The following is a 12351-nucleotide window of genomic DNA, read 5'->3' on the forward strand; positions in this document are numbered from 1 at the left end:
TTTTCACTTGGATTCTTCAAGAGTTGAGACGAGTTTGTGTTACAGTGAGCTGCTGCATTCCTCTCCCCTCCGTTTTACGGGGCTGGATTGAGACATAAAGTCTGCCGGCACTCCCTCCCGCTTCGTGCGGTTGTAGGGCAGTTTTGTACCCCTCCCGCTTCGGTGGTGCTAGGGTCAGTCAGCTCCTCCCGCGGTTGCGGTTGCAGGATAAGCCAGATCCCCCCGCATCGGCGGGTGTGGTGTCCCTCTCCCGCTCCGCGGGGATGAGCTGGACGGATTCCCCTCCCCCACTTGTGTGGGGATGAGCTGGGTTAATTCCCCTCCCCCGTTTCGGCGGTGGTGAGCTGGGCAGAGTGTCCCTTTGTGGGTGTAATTCTCTAAGTGCTGAGTCCTGCGGATGGAGCTTTGATATCGACATACTGAGGAGTTTCCGGCAGCACATGACCACATATAGGGAGGCAAAAGTTTGCTCTCTATCTCCACCTGCTGGTAGATGGACACAACCCACCAGTCTATGGATTGATCAGCTATGATTAATGGAAAGAAAATTATCAGGTATGTTACATAATTTTACCTTAACTACTAGCCTGTGAAACTGTAATAGAGACTTTAAATGCTAAACAAACAACGAAAACCCTAAATTCCTTTGTTAAATAAGTAGAGTAACTTAAAAATAAAGACACCGAGATAACCTGTGCAAATCTAAATCTACCCTTCCCAAGTCTAAAAGCAATTTCCCAGCAAATAACTTACCAATGAAGATTTGTCCTGCTCTGGAAGTCCTCAGTTCTGGACAGAGAAGAACTAAAGTGTGGCTTCTTATGTGCCTATGTTGTTTAGATGATTCACACATCAGACAGTGTGATAAATGGGCCTTCTTTAATCAGTTCCTAACAGGTAGACCCTTTGTAAAAGATTTGATATACCGTATTTGATATACCACAATTAGCTGTCATTGCAGGTCAATGCAGTTTACAATTTTAAAAATATTCAGTTAGAAAAGACACAGTTGATCACCAAAGGAAAATATATACATCCTTAACGAGGGGAACCTAAAGGGATACGTAGGCTGAAAGCACAATTTTATGCTTGTAGACTGTCCAGGAAAGTGGCAAATACACATGACACTAAAGAAGGTACCCATAATGCTGTTCGAAATAAAGTCTTGAGGAGGGTTTTGAATTCCAGAGCATTGGGGCAAAGAAGTAGGCCAACTGGTGGTTGCATACTGAGCAAGACGATGCAAGAACCATACGGTTAGAATTGAGAAGAGACTTGGAGAGGAGAGAGAGAGACAGTTTGCGGAGTTGATTGAAGGGGAAGGGTATAATGAAAAATCAATGCGGAATGCATATTTTACATTGCGATATGGTTGTGAAATCTGTAACAAAGATCTTATAATTTTGTTTAATGTTTATGCCACACATTATGTTACCTGTGGTTACATTTTGTATTGTGATTATAAAAATGAAAATAGAATCGAGAAGAGATCATGTAGGTGTGTATGGTATTGTACAGACAGACAAATAATGAGGCGTGCCTTGATGAAAGGCCTTATGAGCTAAACAAAGGACTTTGTTGCTGTGTAAAAAGGCTTTCTGTTTCGTCTCAAAGCATCAGCACAATTAGCCTTCGAACAATCACCATTATCTCCTTCCTGGTCTGGTGTTTTCTTAATTATTGTTTCAATTGACAATAGAATCATCTGAAATACTGGTATTTGTTGCATAAAGAAAAAGGATAATGGACTCTGGTAGCACATGATATAAGCAGCTCTGTTCCTACTTTCTTTTTCATGTCCAGTAGTTATTTAACTGTGGAAATCCAGGTGTTTGGGCATATCCAGTGCATAGTTCAAATCCAGATATTTGGGTATATCCAGTGCATAGCTGGCAACCATTCTTCTATTGCCTATGTAGTGTTGTATCTGTAATCATAGTTAATGTCTGTAAGAGGGGGGTCTTGGCCAAGCTGCTCATTGTCATTAGTCTGGTAAGCCAACAAGAGACCAAGAAGAAAATGATCAGCAAATAAGAGAAATTCCTCTTCACACTCTTCCTCATGTTTCTCTGCATTCCAGAGATGAGAGAAATCAGTCAATCATCGTGAGTGGAGAATCAGGAGCAGGAAAGACTGTGTCTGCGAAATACGCTATGAGATACTTTGCCACAGTCAGTGGCTCGGCCAGTGAGGCTAACGTTGAGGAAAAGGTGTTGGCTTCCAACCCCATCATGGAGGTAAGATACTATTGTCTCCCTTCTGATCTCTGAAAATATATATCTGTGTTGCTGTCTTCCTCATTCCTCTTCATTCTAACTTCACATGTTAAATCAAATGTTGAACTCTGCATTAGATTTAAACACTGGTAGGTCTGGTATTTCTGCATTTTGTCATCAGTTAATTGTAGAACCTGAATGAATTAATAGTTCTCAAACCATGGAGTTGACTCTCTGAGAAACTAGGTAAGACAGCAGGAAGGTCAGGATGTAGCCGGAGCTGCTGGTTCATTTTAAAATCTTTTTTTAAAAATCTTTAAATAACTTATTATAAATGTCACCTGAAAATATGAGACCTCAGTGGTGTAAATTCCACCCAAGTACTTATAGTTCAGGAAGGAGCCTGAAGATGAAGAGGACTTGCAGCCACTCTTGAATCTTCAGAGGTGGGCCCACGTGCTGTGAAGACCCTTTCTAAAACTGTTCCTTGGGGGGCTCTTAATATGAACTTGTAAGTAGTAAATTTAAAACGAGTCTGAGAAAATATTTCTTTGTTCAAAGTGTAATTAAACTCTGGAATTTGTTGCCAGAGAATGTAGTAAAAGCAGTTAGCGTAGTGGGGTTTAAAAAAGGTTTGGATAGCTTCCTAAAAGAAAAGTCCATAAGCCATTATTAAAATGGACTTGGGGAAAATCCACTGCTTATTTCTAGGATAAGCAGCATAAAATGTACTGTTTTGGGATCTTGCCAGGTACTTGTAACCTGGATTGGCCACTGTTAGAAATGGGATGCCGGACTTGATGGACCTTTGGCCTGTCCCAGTATAGCAATACTTATATTCTTATGTACCACTTTGAAATCTTAAGCTGAACATACAAACCTGTTGAAAATGTGGTTGGTACCTGATATGATTCCTGAATAGTCAAAGGTGGGAGGGTGCCTTTTTAAGTCTCCTGTTTAGAATCCGTGTTTTTAGTGCAATTTTACCAGACATTGACATTGTTTGTGAAACAAGTGGCCTTTGTCTGGGTTTTGGACAGCTGGAATTTGTTCATGTACTGTAGCACTTGAGGAGAGTTCCTTTGGAATAGTAGCAATTTGAGGAGCTGATATTGGGAAAGCATACCTTTCCAGTCAAGCTAAGTACTTGTGGGACTTTATTTTGATATAAGTCGTGAACTACCAGTGGTGTGTATTGGAACTTTGGGGATTTGATGTGGATATTTGATGACTAAAACAGACTGTGTGGGTTTTGGCTATTTTTCTCCGGTTTTTTAGTTAGCAGATGTTTCTCCATTTCTGGAGATTTTTTTTGTTGCTTTCTTTTTTTCTGGAGATAGATAATTTAGTGGGGCCAATGATAATGTCTGGTAACCCCTTTGGGGATAGATTGACATATTTGGTCAGACCATTGCTCTTAGAGTTTTGAGGTCTGGGTTAACCACCTTGTTAGCAAACTGCATGTTTCATGCTCATTTTGGGATTCATAAAAAGGAATGCAATTTGCAGGGGCAACGGAACATGTTTGATTGGAAGTGAGACATGGGAATGATGAGTGACAAGATCAGATTTGCAGGTGACACAAATTATTCAAAGTTGTTAAATTGCATGTGGATTGTGAGAAATTACAGGAGGACGTTACAAGACTGAGCATACAAATGGCAGAGAATTTAATACGGCTAAGTGCAAAGCGATGCACATCAGGAAGAAGAACCCAAATTATGCCTACAGAATGCTAGATTCCACATTAGGAATTGCCATGCAAGAAAAGGTCTAGATACCTTCATGGACAACACATTGAAATCTTCTGCTCAGTGTGTGGTGGTGGCAGTGGCCAAGAAAGCAAACAAAATGTTAGGAATTATCAGGAGAGGAACAGAGAGTAAAACAAATACCATCATGATTGTTGCACTTGTCCAGGTTTTGCTGGGCCCAAATAAGGGTAACAAACGTTTCAGCATGATGCCTTAACATCGGTTTCACTTACTTGGATGTAATGAGACTGAACCACAACAATCATGAAACCAGATGTGGAAGCCTAAGAGAACAAATATCATAGAAACATGACGTCAGATAAAGACCATATGGCCCATCCAGTCTTCCCATCCTCTGTAACCCCTCTCTTCCTTTTCCTAAGCAATCCCACATGCTTATCTCATGCTCTTTTAAATTCTGACACAGTCCTCGACTCCACAACCTATCATATCACCTTGACTGCACCTTGAGTATTATGTGCAGTTTTGGTCACCACATCTCAAAAAGATACAGCACAATTAGAAAGGGGCTAAATTTAATTAAAACCTAGCCAGCTGGGGACGGAGATAGCATACAGTTAGCATCTGTTGTTCCTGGGGAAAGGGAGTCTCTGACATTACATAATAGTGACATCTAGTGGCCAAATTTAGGATCCACAGTTATTGTGGCCCCTAGTTTAGGATTACCAATGCAGTTGATGGGCCAAGTTTGGAGTGGATAAAAATAGGGAGTCATGCTAATTAATTAAGCATCCGATTTATAACCTCCTTTTTTTTTTTTTTTTCAAGCACATCTTGTACAAAATGAGGAAATTGAAGGCCTGTTTATTTGAAGAGGATTATGGATTGTATAGAGGGGACTATTTGTGAAGAAGCTGTAACGATTGTACCACAGCATCTGTGTGCCAAGATGTTATAGAATGCTAGTGTTGAGACAGCATTGATGCATTGAAGGTTAGGCACAGAGAGTTACACCAGGTCACTAGCAGGTGTAAACATTCATGGTTAAGTGTTCCATGATATGCACATAATTTAGAGTAGGGATGTCCAGCCTCTGTCCTCGAGGGCCACAATCCAGGTTTGCAGGATTTCCCCAATGAATATGCATGAGATCTATTTTGCATGCACTTCCTCCATTGTATGCAAATAGATCTCACGAATATTTATTGTGGAAATTCTGAAAACTCTATCTGGCGAGGGCCAAGGTTGGACACCCCTGACTTAAAGTATTGTATACATTACACACGCAAAATTTTAGATGCTCGGGCCTATCCCATGCTCTGTCCACATGTAAAGAATAGTGCACAGTGCACATTTGTGTAAATGCCATTATCTCAGCATTTCAAGTTCATGGTGTGCATAACTGCAGATGTGCACTTATAGAATTGCCCTTCATATGTGTGTGCTTACAAAAATTAAATGTATTGCTAATAGGTAACAGTATATATATATACTTAGTCATGACTGAGGACTTCTAGAACCATAGCTGAAGAGAGCATGGCTCCAACTGCCAAACCAGAATAAAAACAGGTTCTAGCTGTATGCTTGGTTCTGAGCATGAAGATGTAGTGCCTCCGACCTTGATATTAGAAACATACCTGTAGGAAGGACGACATAGAGATGACTTTTTCAAGAAACTATAAGAAATGTAATGTCTGTGGGTTCTGAATGATGCTTTGTAAATTAACCCTAAGAGTCTATAGATTTGTCAACTGATGGCTAGGAGAGAGCGTTAAAGTAAGTAAAAGAGGAAATATGTTAAGTTCTGGTGTTCTGGTTTTTATAGTGAGCAATAATGGGTAACCAGAGAGGTGTTTCCTGGCAGCAAATCACTCTCTCCATTAATTCTGATACGTCTTACCAGTCTGCAGACCTGGCCTCAAGTAGACACAGAGGTGATGATCTCATGGAGCCTTAATCAGCAGAAAAAATACCTTTATCTGAAACATAAATTGCAATGCAAACCTAAATTCCAGACTTTCCCATGAGGCTGTGCATCGAAGGGCACTTACGGAAGAATGTGGTGTGCATTGTTGATCATATCCTTGGATAAATGAATTATTTATTGTATTTAAGATGTTTTCAATGAAAAAAAAATCCTAGTTTAATGCAGTAAGGTACATGCTTGTACAGATCTGCTTCAGGGGTTTTTCCTTAGCAGATTTATGTCTGTTATTTATGTCTGGAGAAAAGAGGCTTGTTCTAACATTACTGTTTCAGTCAAATACTTACAAAACCTTTGATGCTCAGAGACCCTTATTTTGTAGCAAGGTGAGTCTGAAATAGAGAGCTGCATGGGGACAAGGTTAGTGGGAATCCCTCAGGGTTCCCCTCTAGGTTGACAGGACTCCCATGGGGATGGATGCAGGTCCTGCGAGTATCCTGCGGGGATGGATTCAGCTTCTGCAGGGATCCCACAGAAATGTAATGCCAGGCCAGCCTAATCCTTTCCTCATGCTATGGCAATTATGTTTAAATGATTTTTATTAAGTTTTCCATAAGACATGTACTACTACTACTACTATCCAACATTATGCAACAGATTCGAAATATATGCCTTCTCCACAATTAATAACTAAACATCCAACCCCGTAGCCCGCCCTACCTCCCATCCCCCTCCCCCCCTTAAAAACCTACTACCTACCCCTCCCTCCCCCCCTAGAGGTAATTCTTCTCTCATCCTATTAGCACTAAAAAAATTTATGAATATGGTTGATAGCATTGAAATCTCCATAAGCACTGAGAAGGGGACGTTATAAATTTGAGCTACTGTTAAGTTGAGTTATTTTATCACAAGTTGGGCTATTTTAGTACAGGGGGTGGATGAGATTACTTGCAGGGATGGATGAGATTATTTGCGGGGACTGGCGGGGATGGATGAGATTCCAGCGGGGAAAGTGTTGCATTAGAAAGATTTTGAATTAATTCTTTTGGGTCAGATTATTGATAGAACATACATCCTTTCTGTTCCGTACCATGTTCCCTCTGTTTCTTGTAGAAGGATCTGGGTCTGAGCATTGAAATAAAATCTGTGTCTTTTCTATTAGCAGTAAAACTCTCACTTTTTCACTCTCAGTCTATTGGAAATGCCAAAACGACAAGGAACGACAATAGCAGTCGCTTTGGGAAGTACATTGAAATTGGGTTTGATAAACGGTATCGAATAATTGGTGCCAATATGAGAACCTACCTCTTAGAAAAATCAAGAGTGGTGTTTCAGGTATGGAACTCTCAATGTACGTGTCTGTGTCTCACCCCCCCCCCCCCCCCCCCCAAAACAGATATATGTTTGCATATGTTGTGTATACATAATGATATACCTCTGCAAATGCTTAATTTTAATATGCTTCATACACATATGTTAATTCCTCACTATTATATGCTTTAATATAGGTCTTGCATTGTACAGCGCTTTCCTCTAACAAAGTAATGCAATCATAATAGTAACATTAAGTTTCTTAACCATAATCAATATATTTACACAAAGCTGGTTTTATCTGCTCTGAATATCTGGTAGTGGTCTTTTTTGTGTGTATGTTGAGCCTCTGCATTTTTTATTTATTTAAAAATAATTTGTTATGCTGCCTGAACTAACTAGTAGACCTAGGCAGTTTACAGTATAAATTAAACGTATATTATCAGAAAAAAGGAAAAGAACTACAATATTTGAAAGAAAGTAAGAACATTTATTTCAACAAAATCAAGCCAGAACAAATAGGACAGTGAAGGGGCGGGGAAGAAAGGAACTGGGGTGAGAACAGGAAGGGGAGGTAGGGGAATGTACACGAAACAATGGTGCTAGCGGCAAACAGCCCTATGGGAGATTGTATGCTTGGCGAAACGGCCAGGCCTTTATCGCTGGTTTGAATTTTTTAAAGGACAATTCTCATATATTATGAGGGAAGGAGTTCCAGTGAAAAGGGACTGCAAAATAGAAGGCATGGTGTCTGGTAGATTCTAAAGTGGCTTGTTTGGAGTTAGGACCAAATAGTAATTTGCTATACAGGTTTATAGTAAACAGGAATTTGGCCTCACTGAAAGGTGCTCCATTAATTCATTGAATTTTTATGTTTTTTTTTAAGGCGGATGAGGAGAGAAATTATCACATCTTTTACCAGCTCTGTGCCTCTGCGGCATTGCCAGATTTTAAGCCACTACGATTAGGTATGAGGTATTGCTGCTAAAGACTTTCCCTTTAATTAATCTTCTCCTACAGGTTGAAAGCATTTGCTTAGGGACTGATTTTTATTTTTTTTTTAGTGTGAGGTGCACAAACCACAAAAGGACATCAACAGGCCTTGGAGAAAAGAAACCAAGACCAGGAAGTCTTATCATTTGTATATAGGAATTGCGTGTTGAAGTGAAATATTACATGTTCCTTAGCATCAGCAGCAGATGAATCCAGAGACTTGTGGACTGTGTCCATCTACCAGTAGGTTGAGATAGAGAGCACTGAATTGCACCTCCTTATAGGATGGAATGCTCATTGGTTAGTCAGTATTCTCTGTCTCCTGCAGGCAGATGGATGGTTTCTCACAAGCTCCTGGTCTCTTTTGTCACAGTTCCTGTTCTGGGTCTCTCAGTTCATTTGAGCTAGGGGTGTGTGTGGCTGAGCGGTGCCATCTTTAGGGGGTACACCTGTTCACCCCAGGTCCCCTCCCCACCCTAATATCCTCTCTGGCCGTTCTCCATTCTCCTTCCTCACACACACACACACACACACACACAAAAAAGTGGAGCCTTAAGACCACATTAGCTCCTGGAGAGATGCTGGTGCCCCCAGTATCGGGGCTAGGAGTGAAGAGGGTGGGTATGTGCCTAGTGGACTCCGATGACCCCAGGCAAGAGAGTAAGTGGGTCAGCAGGCAGGCTCACAACAGTTTCCCAGGGTGAGTGTTTCTTTGCTGTATAGCTTATTTTCTGGTCCTGTGATAACCGTAGTGGTGAACGCATGCTGTGGCCACCTTTCAAGCCGGGGAACAAACCCACATCCTACTCTGAGATATATGGGCTCTGTTCACAGACAGGAACTGTGTTCACATAGGCCTTGCTGTTTTCCCACGTGAGCGGAGCGTGGGCTGCTCTTTTGTAGTACTGCTGACAGGGCTTTGGCGGCCATCTTGTGTGCATGAGAGCTGGAGTGCCTTGCCTTTCCTGTTTCTTCACCGGTTCAGATAGACTGGGTATGTCTAAGTGGGGGGGGGGGGGGGGGGGGAAGAGTATCTTACTCTGGTTTTCCCCATGTTTCTTTTACTCTGGCACACTACTGGAAAAAGAAAAAAAGGGAGTCTGGTCCCATCCAATTCCAGACAGGAGTGCCTTTCGGCTGTTGCTGCAGCTTAGGCATGTGTGTTTTACGCCTCGGCCTTTTCACATCTTGCTGTTTTTCTGCACTCCAGCTGCTACCTTAGTGTAGCCTAAATTTGCGAGGCCAACTTTGTGTTGTCAGCAAATTTAATTACCTCACTAGTTACTCCCATCTCTAGGTCATTTATAAATATTTTAAAAAGCAGCGGTGCCAGACCCCTGGGGAACCCCACTGACTACCCTTCTCCTTTGAGAATACTGACCATTTAACCCTACTCTCTGTTTTCTGTCTTTTAACCAGTTTTGAATCCACAATAGAACACTACCTCCTATCCAGTTTCCTCTGGAGTCTTTCATGAGGTACTTTTGTCAGATGTCTTTTGAAAATCCAGATACACAATATCAACCCGCTCACCTTTATCCACATGTTTGTTTACCCCTTCAAAAAAATGTAATAGATTGATAAGGCAAGATTTCCCGTCACTAAATGCACGTTGACTTTATCTCATGAATCCATGCTTTTGAATATGCTCTGTAATTTTGTTCTTTATAATACTCTCTACCATTTTGCCTGGCATCGACGTCAGACTCACCGGTCTATAATTTCCTGGATCTCCTCTGGAACCTTTTTTTAAAAAATCAGCGTTAATTTGCCACCCTCCAATCTTCTGATACCACACTCAATTTTAAGGATAAATTACTTATTACTAACAATAGCTCCGCAAGTTTATTTTTCAGTTCTATCAGTACTCTGGGATGAATACCATCTGGTCCAGGAGATTTGCTACTCTTCAGTTTGTAGAACTGCCCCATTACATCCTCCAGGTTTATAGAGAATTCATTCAGTTTCTTCGACTCAGCTTCGAATACCATTTCTGGCACCAGTATCTCTCCCAAGTCTTCCTCGGTGAAGACCGAAGCAAATAATTCATTTAATCTCTGTGCTATGGATTTGTCTTCCCCTGATCGCCCCTTTTACCCCTCGGTCATCTAGCGGTTCAACCAGTTCTTTTGTTGGCTTCCTGCTTTTAAGATACCTAAAAAATTTTTTTACTTTGTGTTTTTGCCTGCAGTGCAATCTTTTTTTCAAAGTCCCTCTTATCCTTCCTTATCAGCGATTTGCATTTGACTTGACATTCCTTATGCTGTTTCTTATTATTTTCAGTCGGTTCCTTCTTCCATTTTCTGAAGGATTTTCTTTTATCTCTAATAGCTTCCTTCACCTCACTTTTTAACCATGCCAGCTGTTGTTTGGTCTTCCGTCCTCCTTTTTTAATAAGCGGAATATATTTGGTCTGGGCTTCTAGGATGGTGTTTTTGAACAGCATCCACGCCTGGTGTAAATTTTTTACTCTCGTAGCTGCTCCTCTAAGTTTATTTATTTATTTTTTTTAAACCGTTCTTCTCATTTTATCATAGTCTCTTTTTTTTTTTAAGTTAAACGTAACGTATTTGATTTCCTATCGGGGCATTTTCGAAAGAGAAGGGCGCCCATCGTCCGACACAAATCGGTTGATGGGCGTCCTTCTCTCAGGGTCGCCCAAATCAGCATAATTGAAAGCCGATTTTGGGTGCCCTCAACTGCAGTCTGTCACGGAGACGACCAAAGTTCACAGGGGCGTGTCGGAGCCATAGCAAAGGCAGGACAGGGGCGTGCTTAAGAGATGGGCGTCCCCAGCTGATAATGGAAAAAAGAAGGGCGTCCCTGACGAGCATTTGGTCGATTTTACTTGGTCCATTTTTTTTTTCACGACCAAGCCTCAAAAAGGTGCCCGAACTGACCAGATGACCACTGGAGGGAATTGGGGATGACCTCCCCTTATTTCCCCAGTGGTCACTAACCCCCTCCCACCCTAAAAAAAAACAATTTTTTTTTTTTTTTGCCAGCCTCTATGCCAGCCTCAGATGTCATACCCAGCTCCATGACAGCAGTATGCAGGTCCCTGGAGCAGTTTTAGTGGGTGCAGTGCACTTCAGGCAGGCGGACCCAGGCCCACCCACCCCCCTACCTGTTACACTTGTGCTGGTAAATGTGAGCCCTTCGAAACCCACTGTACCCACATGTAGTGCCCCCCTTCACCCCTTAGGGCTATGGTAGTGGTATACAGTTGTGGGGAGTGGGGTTTGGGGGGCCTCAGCTCCGAAGGTAAGGGAGCTATGCACCTGGGAGCAATTTGTGAAGTCCACTGCAGTGCCCCCTAGGGTGCCCGGTTGGTGTCCTGGCATGTGAGTGGGACCAAAGTACTACGAATGCTGGCTCCTCCCACGACCAAATGCCTTGGATTTGGTCGTTTTTGAGATGGGTGTCCTCTGTTTCCATTATGGCCGAAAACCGGGGACGACCATCTCTAAGGTCGACCTAAATGTTGAGATTTGGGCGTCCCCTACCGTATTATCGAAATGAAAGCTGGACGCCCATGCCTTTCATGCTTTACACTGTTTCTGTTCCACAGTGGGTACCGCATGGCTTTCATGGGGGGCTTTCTCCATAGACTATGCTCTTCTTCTTCAGCGGACTAGTTCTTTTCAAGTTGCCTGGCTTTGCTTCTGCTGGATGCTGGGTCTGGGCTCCGTTGGGCCTCCACTTGGAAACAGAAGGACTTGGCTGGTTTTTTTTGTTTGTTTGTTTTCCAGGATCCATATATATTTTCCAATGGCTGTATGCTTTTCCAGCTCATAAGAACATCAATCTTGCCTTCTGGGGACACTCTTAATCCCTGTAGCCCGGGCTTCTTTTCCCATAAGGTCCAGTTCAGGTCTGAAAGGCCTGGTTATCACCCAGTTGGTTGCAACATGTTTGGCTGCCATTCTGACTGGCAGCACAGGTGCTTTTTCCCTTGTCTGGGACAGCTAGCGCTCCCATGCTGTGCTCCACTTTTTCTCGGATTTCTTTGTAGGTCTTTGGACAGCTAGCAAATCTTACAGAGCGGCTTCAAGGTGACAGCAGACCTTACTGGTTACTATAATCAGCTGAGAGTGGGGACCAAGATCCACAGGTCACCTGCTGTTGGGTTGCCTGGGCCTTATCTGGCACTGGGATTCCTTTCTCAAGTCTCTGGACAGCTGTTTTTATT

At 42.3% G+C, this 12351-nt stretch overlaps 1 protein-coding gene across 1 annotated transcript in view; it reads left to right on the forward strand.

The window, feature by feature from the left end:
• Positions 1-12351, forward strand: part of MYO5A (myosin VA) — a 360108-nt gene that overhangs the window by 180076 nt on the left and 167681 nt on the right. Inside the window, 3 exon segments of the mRNA XM_030189293.1 lie at positions 2081-2237; positions 7047-7190; positions 8053-8134. Coding sequence (XP_030045153.1) covers positions 2081-2237; positions 7047-7190; positions 8053-8134 — 383 coding nt within the window.

This window comes from Microcaecilia unicolor, chromosome 1 (assembly GCF_901765095.1).
Source record: "Microcaecilia unicolor chromosome 1, aMicUni1.1, whole genome shotgun sequence".
Classification (NCBI taxonomy): domain Eukaryota; kingdom Metazoa; phylum Chordata; class Amphibia; order Gymnophiona; family Siphonopidae; genus Microcaecilia; species Microcaecilia unicolor.